Genomic DNA, 27,578 nt, shown 5'->3' on the forward strand with positions numbered 1-27,578 from the left:
GAAGTAGAGAGGATATAAAATGTAGACTGGCAATGGTAAGGAAAGTGTTTCTGAAGAAGAGAAATTTGTTAACATCGAGTATAGATTTAAGTGTCAGGAAGTCATTTCTGAAAGTATTTGTATGGAGCGTAGCCATGTATGGAAGTGAAACATGGACGATAACTAGTTTTAACAAGAAGAGAATAGATGCTTTCGAAATGTGGTGCTACAGAAGAATGCTGATGATTAGATGGGTAGATCATATAACTAATGAGGAGGTATTGAATAGGATTGGGGAGAAGAGAAGTTTGTGGCACAACTTGACTAGAAGAAGGGATCGGTTGGTAGGACATGTTCTGAGGCATCAAGGGATCACCAGTTTAGTATTGGAGGGCAGCGTGGAGGGTAAAAATCGTAGATGGAGACCAAGAGATGAATACACTAAACAGATTCAGAAGGATGTAGGTTGCAGTAGGTACTGGGAGATGAAGAAGCTTGCACAAGATAGAGTATCATGGAGAGCTGCATCAAACCAGCCTCAGAACTGAAAACCACAACAACAACAATTCCCTTTCCTGTTGCACCCTTTCCTGTTTCGCTCTCAGTGTGCCTCAGTAATTAAGTAAAGCAGTCATCAATCCTAATATTGTTTTGAACACCACAGTACTTTACTAGGCACAGTCCTGTTGGAGATGGTGTGCTGTTGCCTTCCCCCAGCTTTTGAACTGTTGCTGCAGATACTGTTTCCTGGAAGTTACATTTAATGTGGGTTCCAAACCATCTGCATCTAAGCATTTTTCACATCAACAAACATTTCCAAAGGTGAAAGAAGTGATAAGTGATAGGTAAAAACCAGGGATCTGACCTGAGGCCTTTAGCTTTGTAGTCTGGCAGTTTACCACCGAGCCTCAATACAAGCCCTAGATTCTCTTATCGTGTCTTCATGGCCCTTACGTGTAATGTTCGTAGGTGGCAGTAGACATGGTTTGCAGTCTGCTTTAAATGACAGTTCTGCAATGGTACTGCCACAATGGGGATAGTAGGATGTTGTCATAAATAAATAAATAAGTAAACTTAAAAGTTAATCATATATTCATAATGTTAACAATCACTGAAAAATAAAGTTCTTGCAGTTTGGTGGTTGTAGGTCAGTAACTGCAGAATAATAATTGACGATGTGAACTTACATTGATCTTGATGCTCTCAAGGCTTCACTGCAGATGCTGTTTCCTCGCCGAAGTTTGTTAAGTGAAATGTGCCAGGGAGCTGCGTAGTTCTCAATAATTGTGTAAAGATGGTTGTTGTTTTGGATGTACTATTTATTATGTCACAGAGTTCTCATTGAAATCTTACGATGTATTGGCCACCATTGTGCGATTTCTTGGTGGTCTTACATGCATTCACTGACAATTGGAACATGGTAACATACAGTAATTTATTTAGTTACAATCATGTAAGTTGCTCAGGATTACTGAAGATGTTATAATTTGGTGGTTACAATTTAAATACATAAAATAGGATACAAAGTCTTATACATATCAGTTGTTTTCGTGGAAAAATAAGTGAATTGATTCAAATGAACAACACTGATTACATTTTTTTATTCGATGCGAAACTACCCCATCCCATTTCTTCCTAGCATGATTTCAAATAAGCATACATTATTTTTGGTGTGAACAGAATTTCAATAAATACTCCAGTAGTCCAGTGATCACCTTGTTTACATCACCAGTAAGATTTCATTTTCTGAGTTTCAGTAATTACTAAGTAATTAGGTGTTGTTATGATTAGCAGTTGCAAAGTAGGCTGACAGTTTGTTAATCGCAGATGTTACAGGTTTCAAACATTATAAAAACAGTATTTTTGATTTCTCTTTAGCACAGTAGTTGCTCATTTGTTTTGTTTTGAAGGCAGTCATCCATTCATTTAATAAGCCAGTAAGTCACGTTGCAGCCCTTTGCTGATATACTTCTACAGAGTGGCAAGTTAAGTGATTACCTTTTTCTGTGTTTTTCTTGTGCACCTTTTCCTGTTGAAGAGGTTGTCTCACGTTTTTTTAAGGGCAAGTTCATTCAGTCTGTTGCATAATAGTTGCTCACTGAACAGCCAGCTACATAGCTCATTAATGCATCAGCGTCCATTGGTGACACATCAGGATGGTACAAAGCTGCATATCTAGGATTCTATGTGCTTTTATAGTTTGTCTTACTAGGATAGTTAGGATGTGTGTATGCTGTGTGCGGATGCGGGAGGAGCTGACGGCAGTTTGCAAACAGCTGAATGCACTTTTGGGTACGGTTAGTTATCTTCAGCCTGCTGCCTTGGGGTGTAGCAGTGGTGGAGATTCTGGCTCCTCACATGGGACACCTCAGGTGTCACTTGTTTTGCCCATGGGTTCTGCTTCTGAGGCACCTTCTAGTGTACCTGACATGGTGGATCCGCCATCACAGCAAGGTGAGTGGCTGGTGGTAACGTGTTTGCATTGCTTGTGACAGAGAGCCAATGTGGAAACTGGCTGGCTGGCTGGCCTCCCCCATTCACCCTGAGAGTGGGCAGGTGACCGTTACTTAAGCAGAGCCCGAGCAGGCACACAGGGGGGGATTTACTAGTTTTACTAGTTATCAGGAGTGCCAACATTAGGTGCATTATGGAGCCCCTTAGACAAATAGGATTCAAGGCTGGAAAGAAAGGCAATGTGCACTCAGTATGTCTACCGGGGGCCCTCATCTGAGATGTGGAGGAGGCCCTGCCTGCAGCTATCAAGCGTGTAGTGTGCAGTCGTCTGCAAGTTGTGGCACGTGTTGGCACTGATGATGCCTGTTGCACGGGTTCTGAGGCCATCCTCAGTTCATACAGGCAGCTGGCGGGGGTGGTGAAGACTGCTGGCCTTGCACGTGGGGTGCATGCTGATCTTAAAATTTGGATCATTGTTCCCAGAGTTGATCAGAGTCCTTTGGTTTGGAGCTGAGAGGAGGGTCTCAACCAGAGGCTTCCTCGACTCTGTAACTGTCTTGGCTGGAGATTTCTAGACCGATGTTGTGATGTGAGTATTTTTGACTCCTCTTGATAGATCAGGGATGCATTATGCAAAGGAAGCAGCTACTCAGGTAGCAGAGTACTTGTGGAGTGCACATGAGGGTTTTAGGCCATATGGTAGTTTGAGTTCTCTGATGAATGCTTGCCAGTTGATACGCAGCAATGGAAGTCAGATGGCATTCAGAGTAAAGAGTCTTCGACTGTCAGTAAACTGTTGAAGCATTTGTAATGATGTTCCTGAATTTACTGCCCTCCAGGAAAGTTTTTGTGCCAAAATTATTCTTGGCACTGAGAGCTGGCTGGAACTTGAGGTGGAAAGCTCTGAGATATTTAGCGGGCCATGAAACGTATAGCAGAAAGACAGATTAGAGTCCATAGGAGGGGGTGTGTTCATTGCAGTTGACACAGATATTGTTTCTATTGAGACTGAAGTTGAGTGTGACAGTGAAGTTATCTGGTCACTTATAACAGGTGTAGGTGAAATCAAGTTAATTGTTGGCTGTTTCCAGCCATCCAACTCTGCTGTGACAGTTCCAGAGTCATTCAAAGAGAGTCTACATCCAGTAATGCGGAAATATCCAGATCACACAGTACTAGTTGAAGGTGACTTTAACCTACTGAGTATAGACTGGGATGTCTATGGATTCATTGTGGGGGGACAAACAGTCATGCAAAATACTTTGAACACATTTTCTGAAAACTGTCTTGGGCATTTAGCTCGACATGGAGATATCTTAGATCTTGTACCAACAAGCAGGCCACACCTTATCAACAATGTCATCATTGAAATCAGGATTAGCGATCATGATGTCATTATAGCAACTATGGTTACGAAAATTAATCAGTCAAGAAGACTAGGAGAGTGTTTGTGCTAGATAGAGCAGAGGAGCAGTTGTTAGCATCTCACTTAGATAGTGAATTCACATCATTTAGTTCCTGTAAGATGGCTGTAGAGGAATTATGGGCAAAGTTTAAGCAGATTGTAAATCATGGTATCGAGAGTTGTGTGCATGGTAAGTGGATAAAGGATGGGAAAGACCCACCATGGTTTAACAACAAAATTCGGAAGGTGCTGAGAAAGCAAGGCTGTTGCACTCTCGATTCAAAAGAGAACACACACATGATGGCAAGCAAAGGTTATTACAGAGTTGTGTGTCTATGAAAAGCTCTATGTGTGAAGCATACACGTACCACTATCACACCTTAGCAAAAGATCTGGTAGAGAACGTGAGAAAATTTTACTTGTACATAAAATTGCTAAATGGCTCTAAGGCTTCCATTCAGTCCCTTGTTGACTAGCCTGGTGTGGCAGTTGAAGATAGCAAAACGAAAGCCGCAATTTTACATTTCATGTTCAAGAAATTATTCACATATCACTAACTTCAGTTGCTGCAGAATCCTTGAACATATTCTCATATTCTCAGTTAGAATATAATAAACATTCTTGAGACTGAAAAGCTTATGGCCCTGAACCAGCATGGTTTTAGAAAGCATCACTAATGTGAAAGTCAATGATATACTGCAAACTATAGATGAAGGGCAACAGGCTGATCCTATATTTGTGGAATGCATTTGACACAGTGCACCATTGTAGGCGGTTAATGAAGGTACGTGCATATGGAATAAGTTCACAGATGTGTGATTGGTTCAAAGGCTTAGTAAGTAATAGAACCCAGTAAGTCGTCCTTGACAGCAATTGTTCATCAAAGAAGTGCCCCCAGGGAAATGTGATAGGACCGCTGTTGTTGTCATCTATATCCATAAATGATTTAGCAAACACAGTGGGCAGCAATCTGCCGTTGTTTGTCTGATGATGCTGTGGTGTGCTGTAAAGTGTCAAAATTGAATAACTTCAGGAAGGTACAAGACAACTTAGACAAAATTTCTAGTTGGTGTGATGAATGGCAGCCAGCTCCAAATGAGGAAAAATGTAAGTTACTGAAGATGAGTAGGAGAAATAAACTCTTTGGTTGCAGTATTACTATTGTTCTGCTTGACACAGCTAAGACCTACAAATATCTGGACATAACATTGCAAAGCAATATGAAATGGAACAAGCATGTGAAAACCGTGGTTAGGGAAGGTGAATGGTCAACTTCGATTTATTGGTAAAATTTTAGGAAAGAGTAGTTCACCTGTAAAGGAGACCACATTTAGGATCCTGGTGATACCTATTCTTCAATACTGCTCAAGTGTTTGGGGTCTGTACCAGTTCAGATTGAAGGAAGACATTGCAGCATTTCAGAGATGGGCTGCTAGATTTGTTACCGGTAGGTAAGCTTAGGGAGCTCAAATGGGAATCACTGGAAGTAGGCGATTCTACTGCCGCCAACATACATTGCACACGAGGACCACAAAGATAAGATGCAAGAAACAAGGGCTCACACGGAGGCATATAGGCAGTTGTTTTTCCCCCACTCTATTTGCGAATGGAACAAGAAAGGAAATGACTATTAGCGGTACAGGGTACCCTCTGCCAAGCACCGTATGGTGGCTTGTGGAGTATCTGTGTAGATGTAGATGTAGATCTAGATTTGATTATTTGTAACTGAACAAATTGGTTGTATGTGTTCCTAGCAATGGATAGATGTAATATTGATGAGTATTTTGACATGATGGTATTGAGAATTACATTACGGTATTCAAAAGGTGAAATTACCTATATTGGTCCTGCCTAATGAAATAACAACAATCAAACAATGGAAGATCCAAGATGGAATGTAACAATATTATGAAAGGAAAGTTGCTACTCACCATATAGCAGAGATGCTGAGTCGCAGATAGGCACAACAAAAATACTGTCACAATATAAGCTTTCGGCCCTCAAGGCCTTTGTTGAAAATAGATGGCAGGCACATGAACACACACACGACTGCAGCCTCTGGCAGCTGAAACCACACTGCGAGCAACAGCAGCAGTGCATAATGGGAGTGGCAGCTGTTGGTGGTAAGGGGGAGGCTGGGGTGGGGGGGGGGGGGGGGGAGATAGCAGGTTAGGGGTGAGGAACAGTGAAGAGCTGCTGGGGGGCACAGCAAGGACAAGGTGGTGAGGGTAGGGCACCTAGGTGCAGTCAGGAGGTTAGACGGTGGGCAGAGGCAAGGAGGGGGTTGCGGAAAAGGAGAAAAGTAAAAATACTGGTAGTGTTGGTGGAATGAGGCCTTTATAGTGCTGTAACGGGTACAGGGAAGGGACTGATTGGGTGAGAAAAATGTCTAATTAAGTTTGAGGCCAGGAGGGTTACGGGAATGAAGGATATGTTGCAGGTCGAGTTCCAACTGGTGCAGTTCAGAAAAGCTGGTGTTGGTAGGAAGGATCCAGATGGCACAGGCTGTGAAGCAGTCACTGAAATCAAGGATGTCGTGTTGGGCAGCATGCTCAGCAACAGGGTGGTCACTTGTTGCTTGGCCACAGTTTGTCCGTGGCCATTGGTGTGGACCGATAACTTGTTGGTTGTCATGCCTGCATAGAATGCAGAACAGTGGTTGCAGCTTAGCTTGTAGATTACATAAATGGTTTCACAGATAGCTGTGCTTTTGATGGGATAGGTGATGTTTGTCACTGGACTGGAGTAGGTGGTGATGTATGAGACAGGTCTTGCATCTAGACCTATTACAGGTATATGAGCCATGAGGTAAGGGAATGGGAGCAGGGATTTTGTAGGGATGGATGAGTGTATTGTATAGGTTCAGCGGATGGCGGAATGCCATTGTGGGTGGGGTGGGAAGGATAGTGGGCAGGACATTTCTCGTTTCAGGGCACAATGAGAGGTAATCAGAACCCTGATGAAGAGTGTAATTTATTTGCTCCAGTCCTGGGTGGTACTAAGTTACGAGGGGAATGTTCCTCCATGGTCAGACGGTGAGACTTTGGGAGGTTGTGCGAGACTGGGAAGATAGGGCACGAAAGATTTGTTTTTGTACAAGATTGGGAGGATAATTACAGTCCATGAAGGCCTCAGCGAGAACCTCAGTATATTTAGAGACGACCACTCATCACTGCAGATGTGATGACCACTGGTGGCTAGACTGAATGGAAGGGACTTTTTGGTATGGAATGGGGGGCATCTGTTGAAGTCGGGGTATTGCACGTGGTTAGTAGGTTTGATATGGACAGAGGTACTGATGTAGCCGTCTTTGAGGTGGTCAATATCTTGGAAGATGGCTTGCTGGTTTGAGTGGGACAAGGTGAAGCAAATGGGGGAGAGACTGTTGAGGTTTTAGAGGAATGTGGATAGGGTGTCATCACCCTTGATTTAGATCGCAAAGATGTCATCAGTGAATCTGAACCAGATGAGGGGTTTACAATTCTGGGTGTTTAGGAAGGATTCCTCTAAATGGTCCCTGAATAGATTGGCATAGGATTGTGCCATAGTGGTGCACATAGCCATACCCAGGATTTGATTGTAGGTAATGTCTTCAAAGGAGAAGTCATTGTGGGTGAGGGTACAGTTGGTCATGGCGAATACGAAGGAGCTTGTTGCTTTGGAGTCCATTGGGAATTGGGAAAGGTAGTGGTCAACAGCGGCAAGTCCATGGGCATGAGGGATATTAGTGTAAAGGGAGGTGGCATCAATAGTGACGATCAGGGCACTGTGTGGTAAAGGGACAGGAACTGTGGACAGTCAGTGCAGGAAATGTTTGGTATCTTTTATATAGCAGGGTTGGTCCTGGGTAATAGGCTGAAGGTGTTGGTCTACAAGAGTAGAGATTCTCTCATTGGGAGCACAGTAACTGGCCACAATGGGTTGTCCTGGATGGTTGGGTTTCTGGACTTCAGGAAGCATGTAGAAGGTAGAAGTGCTGGGAGTAGTAGGGGTGAGCAGAGAGATGGACTCCGGCGAGAGGTTGTGGGATAGGCCTTGGATTTGAAGAGAGTCTGGAGATCCTGCTGGGTTTGTGGAATGGGGTCACTGTGGCAAGGTTTGTAGGTGAATGTATTGGACAGCTGGCGGAGTCCTTCTGCCAGGTAATTCATGTGGTTCAAAACAACAGTGGTAGAGCCTTTGTCCACAGGTAGGATCATAAGGTCGGGATCAGTTTTTAGATGGTGGACCATTGTTCTTTCTGCAGATGTAAGGTTATTTTTCATGTTGAGGGATTTAGAGAATGATCTTGAGGCAAGGTTCAAGATTAAGAAATTCTGGAAAGTTAACAGGGGACGATTTTGGGGGGCAGTGGGGGTGGATCACAGTTAGTGTGGAGGAGTGAAGTAGTCATGTAGGGTTCAACGAGAGACTTTGGTTAAGTGTGATTGGTGGGGTTGGTGGTGAAAAAGTGTTTCCAATGTTTGGACCAGGAGAAGGAGAGAATGTCTTTAACAAGTCCTACATGATTGAATTTGGAAGTGGGGCAAAAGGTAGGCCTTTAGAAATGACTGATTTCTGTGGGGCTAAGGCCTCTGGAGGAAAGGTTCATGACTGTGTTTTGGGTCTGTTTAGGTTCTGGATTCTATGTGGTGGTGGGGTAAATGTACTAGGTCCGCGAGACACGGTTTGTCAGCTATGTGGGGACGTGGGGGAGGTTTGGAGGTTGTTGTAGAGTTGGTGGACAGTGGTACTCCAATGTGGGAGTAGGAAGTGAGCAGGGTGGAGAGTTTTGAGATGGTGTTGTGCATGTTGTTCTAGTTCCTGGAGGACAAGAGTTTCAATGTGTGTTATGGGTTCCAGGAATTTGGGATTGCATAGTAGGAGAATTTTACAGATCGAGAGAAGATATTGCAAGGAGATTTGGGCTTGGTTGATATGGTTTTGCAGGACTATATTAGTGAGTGCTAATGATTGGCAGAGTCTGAACAGATGGAGGTCATTGTGGAAGGAAAGGTTGCAGCCGGAGATGGGTAATTTGATGGTAAGACCATTTGGGGAGATTCCGTGAGCCAAGCAATAACACAGGAACAGTATGTGGGACTGGATTCTGGCTAGGGACAAGGAAACTTTTATGTATTGACACAGTTGAAAGGAGCAAGCATCCATGGTGTAGGAAAAAATGCAAAAATTTACATAAATAACATAGAATTACTTCCAAAAAAATTTGCAAAAATACACCAAAATACATGGGAAAAATCAGGAGAAGGGAGAGACAGATGAAAAAGAGGGAGACAAGATGAAATCTGAGGGAGTCTACAATAGTGAAAGGCGAACACTCACTCCCCCCTCCATGCCCCGGCTTCCTCCTTACCCCCATCCAGTTGCCACTCCCATCGTGCACTGCTGTTGTTACTCGCGGTGTAGCTTCAGCTGCCAGAGGCTGCTATCGTGTGTGTGTGTGTGTGTGTGTGTGTGTGTGTGTGTGTGTGTGTGTGTGTGTGTATGTATGTGTGTGTGTGCTTATGCTTGTGTGTGCATGCGCCCAGCAACCTGAATTACCTTTGGTGTCATATGAAATATAAGCTATATTAGTTCTTGGAATCATATGAAGAATGAGCTGTTACATTTCAGTACACCCCCCCCCCCCCCCCCCCCCAAAAAAAAAAAAAAAACAGTAATGTACAATCACAGTTTGGACAAAACGTTTGCATGCAATCCACAAAACAGGCGACAGAGTACAGCAACTAAGCATTTATATGTATGACAGTAAATACAATACAAACAGCATGTCATCTGATGACAGATGGTCACAATAGAACAAAAACTTTTCAACTTTCTCTTACATTCTACAAGGTTAGTCTACTTTCATGATATGGCTCATTTTGGAATGTTGGAATGAATCAGGCAAAATCAACATATTTCCTAACTTTGATTTGAAGTATGCAGGCACAACTCATGTCCCAGTTTCTTTTCACCTCAGACATAACGCATATTCCTAGATTGACAAATCTCGCTATACAAATAGTCAGTGTATAGTATTTTATGCCCCTCTGTTTACTCTAATCTCTGCCTAACAATCATCAGTCTCTTCTCATTGTTAAAAGCATGCCCCAGTCAGTTATTAATATTTAGTCAGCAAAGGTCATTTACATTTAAGTACATATTCTTTTTCTACGCAGAGCATATCAGTACTGGTTGTCTTTTGTATTATGATGGAGCATGTCAAGTAAAATATCATCTCTCTTTCCCTAATAAGTAACAAATCTTCAGTTAGAGTGTGTTTCAACTTGAATGATTCCAGTATGTGCAAGTAAACATGAACTATACAAAAGTTCCCTCCCTTAGTTTCATTGCATAATAATTCCAACATCATTTTTCTATACAACATAAGTAATGCAAATCAGTAGTGTTCAGACCACCTATGCCAGTGGACATTTCAAACATAAATGGCAGTACCGAATCCACAATTTCCAAGTAAAACTTATATGTTTACACAGATGTAATGATGTATATCACATATATCAAAGAATGAAAGAATGTTTTCATAAATTGCTATAACTAACTGGTGGCTTTTATATACAGATCTTCTGGTATTGATAATTACATTATAACATTCAGAAGGTGAAATTGCCTACATTGGTCCTACTTGTGACATAACACTTAATTAAGCAACTTGAATTTGCTTTGGTGTCATGTGAAATACAAATGAAATTAATGCTTGGAATCATATGAGGAATGAGCAGTTTGCTAAATTACATCAATCGTGTTTCGTGAAAAGAACACACTCTTCCCTCCATGGATTCCCATTTGACTGCATGAAGCATGTCTGTAATATTCTTGTGTTGACTGAACCCATCATTGAAAATCTAGCTGCTCACCTCAGAATTGCTTCGATGTCTTCCTTTAATCCAACCTGATGGGCATCCCAAACACTCAAGCAGTACACAAGAGTGGGTTGCACCAGTGTTCTGTATGTGGTTTACTTTACAGATGAACTACATTTTCCTAAAATTCTTTCAAAAAACCAAAGTTGATGATTTGCCCTCCCTACTGTTGGTCTTAAATGCTCGTTCCATTTCACATTGCTTTCGTGTGTTATGCCTATATATATGACTGATGTAGTATGTCAACCAGCACACTATCAATGCTGTATTGAAACACTGCAGGATTGTTTTTCCTACTCATCTACATTAACTTACATTTTTCTATGTTTAGGACAAGCAGCCATTCCTTGTACCAACTAGAAATTTTGTCTAAGTCATTGTGAATCCTCATACAGTCACTCAATGATGACAGCTTCCTGTATGTCATAGCATCGGCAGCAGACAGGCGCAGGTTGCTGCTCACAAAGCTCTGAAGATATTTGTATTGCATTTAGCCTTGTACACAAGTGAAACATGGACGATAAACTGTTCGGTCAAGGAGGGAATAGAAGTTATTGAAATGTGTTGTAACAGAAAAATGCTGAAGATTAAATAGATCAATTAAGTAACTAATGAGCAGGTACTAAATCAAGTGTGGGAAAAATGAAATTTATGGCACAACTAGACTAAAAGAAGAGACTGGTTGATAGGATGGATAATGACTTCAGTTAACTGGCTATTTGGTAATGGAAGTAGTTTTTTTGGGGGGGGGGAGGGGGGGTAAAAATTAAAGAGAGAGAGAGCAGGACTTAAATGCAGTAAGCAGGTTCAAATGGCTATAAACTGCAATAGTTATGCAGAGATGGAGAGGCTTGCACAGGATAGACTAGCATAGAGAGCTGCATCAAATCGGTCTTTGGACTGAAAAGCAACGCCAGCACCAACACCAACACCAACACCAGCACCATCACCACCACCAGCAACAACAACAGAAATAGATTTCATTTTCCTTAAGAGTTATGTTGTTGTGGTCTTCAGTCCTGAGACTGGTTTGATGCAGCTCTCCATGATACTCTATCCTGTGCAAGCTTCTGCATCTCCCAGTCCTTACTGCAACCTACATCCTTCTGAATCTGTTTAGTGTATTCATCTCTTGGCCTCCCTCTATGATTTTTACCCTCCACGCTGTCCTCCAATACTAAATTGGTGATCCCTTGATGCCTCAGAGCATGTCCTACCAACCGATCCCTTCTTCTAGTCAAGTGGTGCCACAAACTTCTCTTCTCCCTAATCCTATTCAATACCTCCTCATTAGTTAGATGATCTACCCATCTAATCTTCAGCATTCTTCTGTAGCACCACACTTCGAAAGCTTCTATTCGCTTCTTGTCCAAACTAATTATCGTCCATGTTTCACTTCCATACATGGCTACACTCCATACAAATACTTTCAGAAACAACTTCCTGTCAGTTAAATCTATACTCGATGTTAACAAATTTCTCTTCTTCAGAAACGCTTTCCTTGCCATTGCCAGTCTACGTTTTATATCCTCTCTACTTCGACCATCATCAGTTATTTTTCTCCCCAAGTAGCAAAACTCCTTTCCTAATCTAATTCCCTCAGCATTACCCGACTTAATTCGACTACATTCCATTATCCTCGTTTTGCTTTTGTTGATGTTCATTTTATACCCTCCTGTCATGACACTGTCCATTCCGTTCAACTGCTCTTCCAAGTCCTTTGCTGTCTCTGACAGAATTACAATGTCATCGGCAAAACTCAAAGTTTTTATTTCTTCTCCATGTATTTTAATACCTACTCCGAATTTTTCTTTTGTTTCCATCACTGCTTGCTCAATATACAGATTGAATAACATTGGGGATAGGCTACAACCCTGTCTCACTCCTTCCCAACCACTGCGATCATAAAGCGGTTACTGCATCGATGATTACAGCCGTAAATAGAAATATTAAAAAAGGTAGGAAGATTTTTCTGTTTAGCAAAAGTGACAAAAAGCAGATTACAGGGTACCTGACAGCTCAACACAAAAGTTTTGTCTCAAATACAGATAGTGTTGAGGATCAGTGGACAAAGTTCAAAACCATCGTACAATATGCGTTAGATGAGTATGTGCCAAGCAAGATCGTAAGAGATGGAAAAGAGGCACCGTGGTACAACAATCGAGTTAGGAAACTGCTGCGAAAGCAAAGGGAACTTCACAGCAAACATAAACATAGCCAAAGCCTTGCACACAAACAAAAATTACGCGAAGCGAAATGTAGTGTGAGGAGGGCTATGCAAGAGGCGTTCAGTGAATTCGAAAGTAAAGTTCTATGTACTGACTTGGCAGAAAATCCTAAGAAATTTTGGTCTTATGTCAAAGCAGTAGGTGGATCATAACAAAATGTCAAGGCACTCTGTGACCAAAATGGTACTGAAACAGAGGATGACAGACTAAAGGCCGAAATACTAAATGTCTTTTTCCAAAGCTGTTTCACAGAGGAAGACTGCACTGTAGTTCCTTCTCTAGATTGTCGCACAGATGACAAAATGTTAGATATCGAAATAGACGACAGAGGGATAGAGAAACAATTAAAATCGCTCAAAAGAGGAAAGGCCGCTGGACCTGATGGGATACCAGTTCGATTTTACACAGAGTACGCAAAGGAACTTGCCCCCCTTCTTGCACCGGTGTACTGTAGGTCTCTAGAAGAGCGTAGCGTTCCAAAGGATTGGAAAAGGACACAGGTCATCCCCGTTTTCAAGAAGGGACGTCAAACAGAAGTGCAGAACTATAGACCTATATCTCTAACGTCGATCAGTTGTAGAATTTTGGAACACGTATTATGTTCGAGTATAATGACTTTTCTGGAGACTAGAAATCTACTCTGTAGGAATCAGCGTGGGTTTCGGAAAAGACGGTCGTGTGAAACCCAGCTCGCGCTATTCGTCCACGAGACTCAGAGGGCCATAGACACGGGTTCACAGGTAGATGCTGTGTTTCTTGACTTCCGCAAGGCGTTCGATACAGTTCCCCACAGTCGTTTAATGAACAAAGTAAGAGCATATGGACTATCAGACCAATTGTGTGATTGGATTAAAGAGTTCCTAGATAACAGAACGCAGCATGTCATTCTCAATGGAGAGAAGTCTTCCGAAGTAAGAGTGATTTCAGGTGTGCTGCAGGGGAGTGTCGTAGGGCCGTTGCTATTCACAATATACATAAATGACCTTGTGGATGACATCAGAAGTTCACTGAGGCTTTTTGCAGATGATACTGTGGTGTATCAAGAGGTTGTAACAATGGAAAATTGTACTGAAATGCAGGAGGATCTGCAGCAAATTGACGCATGGTGCAGGGAATGGCAATTGAATCTCAATGTAGGCAAGTGTAATGTGCTGCGAATACATAGAAAGATAGATCTCTTATCATTTAGCTACAAAATAGCAGGTCAGCAACTGGAAGCAGTTAATTCCATAAATTATCTGGGAGTACACATTAGGAGTGATTTAAAATGGAATGATCATATAAAGTTGATCATCGGTAAAGCAGATGCCAGACTGAGAGTCATTGGAAGAATCGTAAGGAAATGCAATCCGAAAGCAAAGGAAGTAGGTTACAGTACGCTTGTTTGCCCACTGCTGGAATACTGCTCATCAGTGTGGGATCCATACCAGATAGGGTTGATAGAAGAGATAGAGAAGATCCAACAGAGAGCAACGCGCTTCGTTACAGGATCGTTTAGTAATCGCGAAAGCGTTACGGAGATGATAGATAAACTCCAGTGGAAGACACTGCAAGAGAGACGCTCAGTAGCTCGGTATGGGGTTTTGTTAAGTAAAGAACATACCTTCACCGAAGAGTCAAGCAGTATATTGCTCCCTCCTATGTATATCTCGCGAAGAGACCATGAGGATAAAATCAGAGAGATTAGAGCCCACACAGAAGCATACCAACAGTCCTTCTTTCCACGAACAATACGAGACTGGAATAGAAGGGAGAACCGATAGAGTTACTCAGGGTACCCTCCACCAGACACCGTCAGGTGGCTTGCAGAGTATGGATGTAGATGTAGATGCTTCCCTTTCATGCCCCTCGACTCTTATAACTGCCATCTGGTTTCTGTACAAATTTTACATAGCCTGTCGCTCTCTGTATTTTATCCCTGCCAACTTCAGAATTCAAAAGAGAGTATTCCAGTCAACATTGTCAAAAGCTTTCTCTAAGTCTACAAATGCTAGAAACGTAGGTTTGCCTTTCCTTAATCTAGCTTCTAACATAAGTCGTAGGGTCAGTATTGCCTCACGTGTTCCAATATTTCTTTGGAATCCAAACTGATCTTCCCTGAGGTTGGCTTATACCAGTTTTTCCATTCGTCTGTAAAGAATTCACGTTAGTATTTTGCATCTGTGACTTATTAAACTGATTATTGGGTAATTTTCACATCTGTCAGCACCTGCTTTCTTTGGGATTGGAATTATATTATTCTTCTTGAAGTCTGAGGGAATTTCGCCTGTCTCATACGTGCTGCTCACCAGATGGTAGAGTTTTTTCAGGACTGGCTCTCCTAAGGCCGTCAGTAGTTCTAATGGAATGTTGTCTACTCCCGGGGCCTTGTTTCGCCTCAGGTCTTTCATTGCTCTGTCAAACTCTTCACGCAGTATCGTATCTCCCATTTCATCTTCATCTACATCCTCTTCCATTTCCATAATATTGTCCTCAAGTACACTGCCCTTGTATAGACCCTCTATATACTCCTTCCGCCTTTCTGCTTTCCCTTCTTTGCTTAGAACTGGGTTTCCATCTGAGCTCTCGATATTCATACAAGTCGTTCTCTTCTCTGCAAACGTCTCTCTAATTTTCCTGTAGGCAGTATCTATCTTACCTGTAGTGAGATAAGCCTCTACATCCTTACATTTGTCCTCTAGCCATCCCTGCTTAGCCATTTTGCACTTCCTGTCGATCTCATTTTTGAGACATTTGTATTCCTTTTTGCCTGCTTCATTTGCAGCATTTTTATATTTTCTCCTTTCATAAATGAAATTCAATATTTCTTCTGTTACCCAAGGGTTTCTACTAGCCCTCGTCTTTTTACCTACTAGATCGTATGCTGCCTTCACTACTTTATCTCTCAACACTACCCATTCTTCTTCTACTGTATTTCTTTCCCCCATTCCTGTCAATTGTTCCCTTATGCTCTCTCTGAAACTCTGTACAACCTCTGGTTCTTTCAGTTTGTCCAGGTCCCATCTCCTTAAATTCCCACCTTTTTGCAGTTTCTTCAGTTTTAATCTACAGTTCATAACCAATAGATTGTGGTCAGAGTCCACATCTGCCCCTGGAAATGTCTTACAATTTAAAACCTGGTTCCTAAATCTCTGTTTTACCATTATCTAATCTATCTGAAACTTGTCAGTATCTCCAGGCTTCTTTCATGCATACAACCTTCTTTTATGATTCTTGAACCAAGTGTTAGCTATGATTAAGTTGTGCTCTGTCCAAAATTCTACCAGGCAGCTTCCTCTTTCTTTCTTAGCCCCAATCCATATTTACCTAATACGTTTCCTTCTCTCCCTTTTCCTACTACCGAATTCCAGTCACCCATGACTATTAAATTTTCGTCGCCCTTCACTATCTGAATAATTTCTTTTATTTCATCATACATTTCGTCAATTTCTTCGTCATCTGCAGAGCTAGTTGGCATAGAAACTTGTACTACTGTAGTAGGCGTGGGCTTCGTGTCCATCTTGGCCACAATAATGCGTTCACTATGCTGTTTGTAGTAGCTTACCCGCACTCCTATTTTTTATTCATTATTAAACCGCCTCCTGCATTACCCCTATTTGATTTTGTATTTATAACCCTGTATTCGCCTGACCAAATGTCTTGTTCCTCCTGCCACCGAACTTCACTAATTCCCACTATACCTAACTTTAACCTATCCATTTCCCTTTTTAAATTTTCTAACCTACCTGCTCGATTAAGGGATCTGACATTCCAAGCTCCGATCTGTAGAATGCCAGTTTTCTTTCTCCTGATAATGACGTCCTCCTGAGTAGTCCCCGCCTGGAGATCTGAATGGGGGACTATTTTACCCCCGGAATATTTTACCCAAGAGGACGCCATCATCAGTTAATCATACAGTAAAGCTGCACCCTTTACTATAGTCTTAAATTTACAGTAGTCTTAAATTTTCCGTAAGAATTTCGTAGTTTGTATTCACATAATGGCTGAAGATAAAATAATTTCAAACCTTGGGACTAGGTGATAAAATAACTCTGAACATTAACGTATATTGTTGTTTGTTGCAGTAAAATATAAACAAATAACATAAATGCAAGTTCAATTTTCTCTGTTTCATTTGTATTGACTTTTAATAAGAATGATTAATTATAAAACAGTCTTTAGTTTCCTCCTAACTTTTGTCAGATTGGTCAAGAATGAGAAATGTAGGGCTGTTACTGCAGGGATTGTGCTCAAGTGATGTTATATTATCTCCTCTGTCCATCTTTACCTTTTGCTCATGGCTGGCAATGTATCACACAATGTGCAATGCACATACATAAAGTTTGCATGTTCAACTAATAGTTAGCAAGGAAAATAGTTACTTTTTATTTTGTAAGCAGTAAATTGGCGTTCAGTGACATATGATTCTGAAGATTGCAGTATGTAGCTGTAACTGTCAGGTGAACAGGAAATCCTGTACCACGTAATCAGCAGCTAATATCTTCAGCATGGAAAAAATAATACAGGTTTATTAAATATGGTATCTTTAATTAAGTAATTTAATAATTTCTGTTGTTCTCACCAATGTCCTTTTTTATTCAGTCCAGGCATAGATATATCTGGCAACATTTGGTTTGATCATGCCTGTAGGATGACAGACAGCTTGCATGAGGAAAAGGCAGTGGTGTTGGTAAATGTGCGGGCCCAGTGCCGAACAGACCAAGGCCATCCCAAGCAGCTTCGACCACCACAGCACCAGTGTCAGCATTCTCTGTGTCCATCTTGTCCTTTCTGTTTTGTCCAGCATGAACATTCATATACATCTACATGATTACTCTGCTGTTCATAATAAAGTGCCCGTCAGAGGGTTCAATGAACCGCCCTCAAGCTGTGTGTCTACCATTCCACTCTCAAACAATGCGCAGGAGAAACGAGCACTAAATTTTTCTGTGTGAGCCCTGATTTCTCTTATTTTATCGTGATGATCATTTCTCTCCATGTAGGTGGGTGCCAACAGAATGTTTTTGCAATCAGAATTGTTCTTGATTGGAATTCATGAATATTTACTTCATCTTCTTTGGTGAAGGAAATTTGGAAAAATGTGTTTAATAACACTGCTTTAGTGGCACTGTCATCAGTGACTTCACTGTTGTTATCGGTGAAGGTATTGATTGTATCTTGCCACTGTTGTGCTTTATGTATGACCATCATCTCTTAGGGTTTTCTGCCAGATTCTGGACAGAGTTTTGCTGTGGAAATTATTAAAAGCAACTCGCATTAAAGTATGCACTATATTTCAGACTTCTGAAAAACTTTGCCAATCTTGGAAATTTTGCGTTCTTAATATTAGACATGCCATAAGTGCTGGGCTAATTGTTATGCTTGCCAGAAGAAAGGCCACATCACCACCTTGTGCCATTCACTGAAGGTTGCTCAGGATATGGACTTGGACAGAAACTGTGTGAATCCAATGCTTGTGACTTCTCCCAAGGTGTTTATTGAATTAAGTTCTTTTCGCCTAGTGCTCCGGATACAGGTCCACATAGCTGCTACAATGACAATATTGAAGTCTAAATCCTATACAAGTTCAGGCTCACCACTGTTGAAACCAGTCTGGCAGAATCTGATTAGTTACAACAAATGGAACACTGTGCTGATGGGACAGGACAGTTTATGGCCTTTCCCTCTGCAACCCAATGGTTTGTTCCATTACATTTTCGGTGGTTACTGATGCTGGTGTTGAAAACTTGTTCGGAATGGACACGTTTCGGGCATTTGGTTTTTCTATCACTGATGCACTTCCCTTGTGTCTGATTAGGTACCTTATTCTCAATTTGAAACTCTGTGTGAGGAATTTTCATGCTTGTTTTTGGAAGGTATGGGATGTGCTATGAATTTTTTTTGCTCATATTTCTTTGAAATTCATAGCTCATCCTTATTTTTGTCAGGCATGTCCTATTTCTGTCATCAAGAAAGATTAAGTGAAAGCAGAATTGGACTGACTTCAATGTCTAGGGGTGGTGCAACATATTATGGCTAGTGAATGGTTGTCTGGTTGTAGTTTGGACGCTGTTGGGGAAGCTTTGCTTCTGTAGCGACTTTTCAGCTCTGCTTTCAACATACAGTCAATTGTGGATATGTATCACCTCCGACACCAGGAGGATCTGTTGGCAAAAATATAGGGTGGCGAGTACTTTTTGAAAATTGATTTGTCTGTAGTGTATCTCCAGATTTCTGTGGATGAAGGGTTTGGGTGAGTTCTGATTTTGAATACTTCTCTTTGACCCTATCAATATTTGTGCCTTCCTTTGGTGTGGCTAGTGCCTCTGCCATTTTTCAATGATCTGTAGAGCAATTGACTATACCTATCCTGAGTTGCATTAATTATCTGTATAATATTGTTGTCACGGGCTCCTCCATAGCTGATCACTTGAAAAATCTGCACACATTTTTTTCTGTCTTCCAGTCTGCAGGCTTACGATGTAACCTCATGGAATCTCATCTTTTCAGCCTTCTATTGTTTATTTGGGGTTCTAGGTCTTGCTGGGTAGGGTTTGTTCCCAGGCAGACCACATCTGCACTGTTACATCTATGCCTTGCCCCTCGTCCATGAAGGAGCTGCAGATCTTCCTAGGGAAGGGTGGGGGTGGCCACATTGGCTCACCCATTGCTTGCCTTCTTACGCAACAGTTTACCTTTTTACTGGAGCCTGGATTGCAAATGTACTTTTCAAATATTGAGATCCAAACCATCTCAGCCCCTTGTTTAGCTACATTCTCTCCTGACCATCGCATAATTTTGTCAACTGATGCCTCACAGTATGGCCTCAGCATGGTCCTAGCACACCAATATGCTGACAGCTCTGAACAACCTGTTGCTTTCACCTCTTAATCTCTCACTCTGGCCCAACAGTGTTACTCTCAGGTGGAAAAAGAGACTCTTGTCATAGCCATTGTTCTTCAGAAAATTCATTTTTTTTTGTATGGCTTCAAGTGTCACCCTATTACTGACGCTAAATCCTTGGTTTCCGTGTTTAACCCTCACATTTTCTTGCCTGACATGGCAGCCCACCGCCTACAATGCTGGGCACTGTTCGTGTTTCACTACAATTAGAAATTCCATTTTCAACCTGTGTCTAAACATGCCAATGCAGTCTCCTTGTCCTGCCTTCCTGTGGGTTCTGATCCAAACTTTGATTGTGAAGAATTGCTCTTCTTCCATCTTGACATTGAATCATAGGCTGTCATCAAGGGTTTCCCAATTATGAGTTCGTGCATGGCAACTGCTACTGCCACTGACTCAGTTCCCTGCCACATCGTTCGGTTTGTTCCACAGGGCTGGCCAGATAAAGTAGCAGGTTGGGCTTCAGGCCCCCCTGCACAACTGTTTTTCCTTATGGTATCGCTGCTGTCCACGGGAGACCTCTTTCTGAGAGTAGTCATTTCCACTGCATTACAGCACAAGGTTCTATGCCTTCTCCACCAATATCATTGGGGAGTTTTGCGCACTAAATTGTTATCTAGGGGACATACTTTTTGGCCAGGGATTGATGGCGAAATTGTCTGTTTCATCATGGTTTTTGAGCAGTGTGCCCAACAACAGGCAGCTCCCATGGAATCTCTGTCCCCCTGGCCTGCTCCACACCAGCCATGGGAATACATTCATGTAGACTTTGTGGGTCCCTTCATGAATTCCTATTGGCTCTTGGTTGTGGATGGATTTTTACAGTTTCCTTACATTCTCCAGTGTGCGCTGATGTTGGCTGAGGTCACAATTTTATGCTTTTAACGGTTTTTTCTGTTGAGGTGTTTTCTTAGTTTTTGATAATGGGCCTCAGTTCATTTCTCACACCTTTCAATTATTTTGTTCCCATCACAGCATTAGCCTTGTTCTGGCTCTGCTATTCCACCCTCAATCAAATGGCGAGGTGGAACAACTAGGGCATATCTTCAAGTCCCAGATTAAAAAGTTTGTTTCGGGTTTTTGCACTGGACGATGTCCTCCATTTTCTGAGCACCTATCTCTTCATGCCCATGGGGAACAGAGCATAGCTGCGTTGCCTACAGCTGGCAGCCACGCATGCTGTTTGTCTGGGCGCTTCGTGCCGAGATCACCCGTGTGGACGTGAGGGTTAGGTTGCCAGCCCAAGTGGATACTGGCCAATATTGTCTCCCACCAGGGACACTGTCTTTGTGACGCTCAAGTGGCTGATGGGCTAGTGGTGTGCCACATTGATCAGATGTGCCCCTGCTTGCAGCAGGAATCTACTTGTTTGTGGATGCAGCCCCCATTGCTGCACCCCACTCCATTGTCCTCTGTCTCACACCCATCATTGTGGAGGCCCCCCTGTTCTATCGGCTGCCTTCTGCATGTGCGGTGCACTGGGGTTCCAACTCTCTGGCACTGGGCGCTAATTTGTCTCTTGGCTCAAGTCTTGCTGCAGCCTGCTGTACCGGTCAGGCTGCCTGCACCAGCCCCCTTGCCATCATCGCCTCAGCCATCATCACTGGTGGATCCAGCCCCATCTCCTCCGCATTGGGACTTGCCTGTTGATAACTGTGCAGAGATGGTGAGGGCACCCTCCCTCATGGTGCTGTCATTGGGCACCATTAAGGCCCACTGCCCTCAGACGTGCGCGGAACCCCACATGTTCCAGCATTATGATCTGGTGGCCTCCTGGCACATTGGCCTACCCCCATCTTCGGCACCAGCTGCTGCTGCTCCAGATTCAATTGATGTGTCGTGTTGTTGGGCCTCCAGCATCTCTACCATCACCTGGTTAGGGGTGTGCCGTTTTCTGGTACTAGTGTGTGTGTGTGTGTGTGTGTGTGTGTGTGTGTGTACTTTAATCAGTTGCTAACTGTATTAGTGCAGGCCAGCCACTAGAGGCCACATGTAGGAAGTGTGCAAGTGGCATGGACTACTCCACACAATCTACCAGCAACTTGTACATATATATGTGTGGAGCGATGCTGATCACTCTCACTATGTTCTTTTAGTTGGTACTGCATGGTGTATCACTTATTTTGCACCATCTGTATATTTCTTTTGTCTTATTGTGTGTGGAGTCACAAGGGGCTTACTTCTATTATTGTTCAGAGGTTCGTGAATAAAACAATGGAAACTACAAATAGGAATATCAACAATGTAGGAAAAGATAGATAGCTGCTTACCATAAAGAAGACATGTTAAGTTGCAGGCAGGCACAATTAAAAGACACTTACATAAAGCTTTTGACCACAGCTCCACCAGCAAAAGAGAAACATACACCATTCATACACACAAACAAGCACACCTCATGCTCATGACTGCCAATTCTGGTAGCTTGGACCAGAGCTGCCAGAGTTGCTGGAACATGGCGGTTACGTGTTAATGAGGTGTACTTACTTGTGCGCATGAATGGTGTGTGTTTCTCCTTTGCTGGTGGAGGCTGTGGTCAAAAGGTTTATGTAAGTGTCTTTTAGTTGTGCCTGTCTGCAACTTAACATCTATCTTTTTCTCCATTGTTGATTTATGAAAAAGTTGGATCACTTTAATGTATTACTTGGTTACTACAGCACCAAATGTTTACTGGCTTGATTTTGCAAGTGAACAAATAAATTAGTCACATGTATGGAATTCTAAAAATACCAAACTGCTCATATTTTGGTACCAAACACTGAATGCAGAGCAAACATACCAAACAGTTCTGTAAAACACAATACCTGGCAACCAAAGTGATTATGCAAATCACCTATTCAGTGAAAAGAAGCTGTGGATAATTTGAAGGGCAGTCAGTAATTTAAGATAGGCATGACTAGTGTCTTTGACAGATGAGATCTATTCAATAATTACTCAGACTCATAACTCAGCTATTAATTTTATGAGATATTACAGTGTGCTGGGTTTTGCATTATATCACAGTTAGATGCACAGATAAATTTTCCAAAACCTATGGGTCAACAAACATGAGTCCTGTTTGATTATACAAACCTGATACAATTGTTAAGAATGTTTCTCCAAATATTTCAAAAAATGTGCTTTCAGTAATTTAATTTTTATAATACTTGTGGCCTTTTCTCACTTCTAGGAGGCTATGTCCTGATATATCATTTTTCCAACAAGCCACTGATTTTCCATGTCAGCAAGTAGTTCATAGTAAAGGCGTAAAACGCCTTCATAGAAGAGTTCAACATACAGTGTTGAAATCTGCAAATGTGGAGAGGAAAGGCCTTGGAATTACAAAGGTGTGTATTCAAAATACCATTATCTCTCTCTCTCTCTCTCTCTCTCTCTCTCTCTCTCTCTCTCTCTCTCTCCCCCCCCCCCCCCCCCCACTCCCTCCCTCTCACTCAAGTGTGTGTGTGTGTGTGTGTATGTGTATGTGTATGTGCGCGCGCATGCGTGCGGCGGGGGGGGGGGGGGGGGGGGGGGGGAGCACACTTTGGTTTGATTCCTCTCATTTGATATTGTGCTAGTAATTGTGGGATTCCTCATGTACGTGTTGTAGTTGTTCTTTTGGTCATCAATGCCAAGGTTGGTTTAATGAAGTTCTCCATTCCCCTCACTTCTGAGCTATCCTCTTCATTGTGGCTTAACTGATGTGCTGCCCCTGTATTCATATATAGGCCTGCCACAGTGGTTATTTTCCTCTACCATCCATTCACTTACTGTTTACAGCAACAACTCATATCATAATATGTGCCCAACTATTCTCTCTCTTCATTTAATTATTTTGTGTATTAGATGTGGTACTGGAAAGTCCTTGGTGGAACATAAATAATGGAAGGAGTTAAGGTAACAAATCACTGTATAAATGAGGCATTGAATGATTAGTAAGCACACAAACAAGCCTTAAAATGTAACTAAGCATGAACAGTGTTGTTACCCATAATCATTATGCTCATTATTATTTGCTCCCTAAAGTAACTGTTTATTAGTTTGTTTGCAGTATATATGTTACCCTACTTTGGTTTTGTACCAATTTCATTACACCTTTCCTCTACCCATACTATGTTAGCTTTTTTAAATTTTTGAATCTATACTGTTACAGTTTACTGTTCAGCTTCTGTGTCATTTCTTTATTAATTCCACTATCTCATCTCTTATCCATAGCACGCTCTCTTGTGCTTTTTCAAGCCTGTATGTTGTCAGCCACATTTACAAAGACTATTTTAAGACCAGTACGGTAGTCCTCCATACTAGTAACTCCTTGAAGTGTGACTACATATGTTGTAGGCAACTATAATTCAAGTCTCAAGAAAGCTACTATTCTTAGGATGTGGGGGATATACTGCAAGCTATGTATCATTATAAATAATAATATTAGTGTTGAATATTGTGACCCTCAATATAACAATACATGCATTTTCCTCTTCTAGCAACTTGCATTTTTATATTTAAGGTGACCAGAAAGTAATGACGTTTTTTATCATTAAATTTTGACAGATAAATTGTTAACAAGTATTTATTTTTAATTAGTGATGCAGTCACCCTCATCATGAGCAACCTTCACCATTTAGTGTACAAGTTTTCAATGCTGGATTGATAAAAATCAATTGCTTTTTGGTCAGAATATTTGGAGATGGCATTTTGGTTGGACATCATCCACATTTTCAAATGTTTTTGCCACTTACAAAATGTTACAGCAATCAGAATAAATGGAAATATAATGGTGCAATATCAGATGGATGTGGTAAATGAGGCAATACCTTCCACCTCATTAATTTTTCCCATGGTTCATCTCGTGCATTGTAGTCGTGAATTATCATGTTTTAGAATAACGCCTTTTGTGTTTATAATCGCTGGACACTTTTCAGTTAAAGATTGATTTGCTCAATCCAGTTGTTCACAGTAAAGATACGGGTTTGCAGTCTGTCCAGGTTTCAGCTCCTCAAAATGAATGGCCACACCAATACTCCACCAAACCCACAAAAGTGCCTTTTTGATGTGTAAGCCTGGCTTAGCTGTACTTTATGGCAATCCATTTAGACAAGACCACTGCCTTTTGAATTATGGATTCTCATAGAGGACCAGTGTACTGTCTCAAGTGATCAAAACACGCTTCTTTGCTGTGCCACTGAAGCAATAAGTTGCATGTGGTGGATTGGTTAGCTTTGTCTTTACCAATCTGCTGCAAATGTTGTTGGATGGTCGACCAAGATCGGTTAAGAGTATTTCTCAAATGGCTGACATGGATTTGCTTCCAGTTCTGCCTTCAACATGTCATTGTCTAAAGATGCTGGTCTTCATGATTGACAGGCATCAGAGAGATAAAAATTACTAGATTTGAACATAGCAAACCACCTTTAGCATATACAAACATCTAATGCACTCAGATAAACATCACAAATTTTTTTGGTAGCAACTGTTGTATTAATACCCTTGTGAAACTCATGCTGGATATGTGCCTCTACTGGTATTTGGTTGGCCACCATGAATTGGAAAAAAAGAGAGAGATTTAATTATTGTAAGTAAACAAATCATTCTAACCTTAAAATGTCATTGGCATGACTTTGAAATACTCAATGAGCTGATAAATGACAAACGAATTTCAACGTGCACAGAATGGTTACTTTCCGGTCCCCCTAATTTTTTTTGGGTTTGCTTCTCTTTGGCAACAATCACTTACAGACATCAAAAGGAAAGTCAGAGAATATAATGAATTACATTATGTAGAAAAGCAAAATAACAATGGTTATATTTTAAAAATTTATATGCATTATGATTGGTTTATTTATGAAATACGGCAAGATGAATTATAGAAAGCAAGGAGAAATGTAAGAGAGGGGAAAAACACCAGTAATTTGTAATACAAGGAAGAGACACTGAATGAATGTTATTGAAAGTGAACATACTGCCTAACCTTGATGCTGTTACTGTTGTGAAATGTTCATATTTATTCCGACTTAACCCAGATTTGCTGCTTTAAATGAGCTGTCACCTTAACCATTAAGCTATCCAAGTAAATTTGGATTGCCTAAAATTCACATTACTGGTCAATGGTTTCCTCTTAATGTTATGATGCTTCAAAGGAACTGCCAAGTGACTGTAAGAATTTGAGTCAGCACAGGTACTAGATTTGTTTAAGGCGACTTATCATGTAGACAGGAAAATCTTGTGTCACATGGCTCTGACAGCAGTTTTCCTGCAACACTATAGATGTATATTAATTCAGTAATTGGAGTAAACGAGAACATTAATGGAATTCTTATTTGTCGTCTTTCATAAATAGGGCTTTTAAAGCTTACTTTACTCATCTGTGAATTTATTTACGTACAAATCACGGATTACATCAAAATACCATAAACTAAAATAAACATCAGGTAACTGTGGAGTATAAAGCATGTGGAGGGGAGGATCCAGAGCCATTGTAATCAAGCATGTTATGTTCACCTGCACATTCTGCCACAGGGTGATCCACTTTGCTCTTGGCCACAGTTTGGTGGTGACCATTCATCCTGGTAGACAGCTGGTTGGCAGTCATGCCAGTATAAAAAGCTGTGCTATGATTGCAGCTTAGCTAGTATATGACACAGCTGCTTTCACAGGCTCTGATGGGGCAGGATAAGCCTGTGACAGAACTAATTGGAAGTGCTGGATGGATGGGTTGGGCAGGTCTTGCACCTGGGGCTTCCACAGGGATGTGATGCCTGTGGCGGGGGGTTGGGGTTGGCATTAGCATTGGCGTAATGATGGACTAGTATGTTTTGGAGGTTGGATGGTGACGAAACACCACTGTAGGAGGGGTGGAAAGAATATTGGGTGGGATGTTTCTTATTTCAGGACAAGACGATTCACAGTCAAAGCCGTGGTGACAGATGTAGTTCAGCTGTTCCAGTCTGGTGGTATTGAGTGACAAAGGGGATGGTCCTTTTTAGTTGGTTTTTGGGGGTGGTGGGAGGATCTGATGCATGTGTGGATATGGCAGAGGGAATCTGTTTGTGGACTAGGTTTGGGGGATAGTGCCTAGGTGTGAAGGCCTTTGTGAGGTGGTCATCATACTAGGCAAGGGAGCTCTTTTCGCTGCAGATTACCATTTCTGAGTGACCAGGCTATGTGGGCGCGATGAAGTTAGTGAGGTGTGTGAGGTAATTAGTTTGGAGTAAGAAGGACGTTGCCAGAAGCAATGTTCAGTAGCAGCAGTACCAAGGGAATGGCCGGCTGCTGTGGCTGAGTGGTTCTAGGCCCTTCAGTCTGGAACCACGCTGCTGCTTTGGTCGCAAGTTCGAATCCTGCCTCGGGCATGGATGTGTGTGATGTCCTTAGGTTAGTTAGTTTTAAGTAGTTCTAAGTCTAGAAGACTGATGACCTCGATGTTAAGTCCCGTAGTGCTTAGAGCCATTTGAACCAAGGGAATGAGGGATATTGCTGCATAGGAAAGTAGCATCAACAGTGATGAGTAGGAATCCAGGAGGTAAAAGAGTGGTGATGGTGGAGAGTCGGTCAGGGAACTGGCTGGTATCTTTGATGTGGGAGGCTAGATATTGGGCAATTGGTTGGAGGTGTTGGTCAATGAGGGCTGAAATTCTTCCAGTGGGGGCATAATAACCAGCTACAGTGGGGCGTCCAGGATTGTCGGATTTGTGGATGTTTGGAACCATCTAGAAGGTGGGGGTGTCATAGTGGTGAAAACCTGGCAGAGGCCTTCTGCCAGGTAATCATTGCAGTTCTGAACAACAATGGTGG

At 41.9% G+C, this 27,578-nt stretch overlaps 1 protein-coding gene across 2 annotated transcripts in view; it reads left to right on the forward strand.

The window, feature by feature from the left end:
- The window catches only part of LOC124615833 (TBC1 domain family member 13), a 225,652-nt gene that overhangs the window by 56,776 nt on the left and 141,298 nt on the right, over positions 1–27,578 (forward strand). For both annotated transcript variants that reach the window (XR_006979813.1, XM_047143987.1), the window contains exon 5: positions 22,981–23,137. Coding sequence is in view for 1 of the 2 variants with exons in the window: in XM_047143987.1 (XP_046999943.1) it covers positions 22,981–23,137 (157 nt within the window). In the remaining variant the exon portion in view is untranslated. The remainder of the gene's footprint in view (positions 1–22,980; positions 23,138–27,578) is intronic.

The sequence above is a fragment of the Schistocerca americana genome, chromosome 1 (genome assembly GCF_021461395.2).
Source record: "Schistocerca americana isolate TAMUIC-IGC-003095 chromosome 1, iqSchAmer2.1, whole genome shotgun sequence".
NCBI lineage: Eukaryota > Metazoa > Arthropoda > Insecta > Orthoptera > Acrididae > Schistocerca > Schistocerca americana.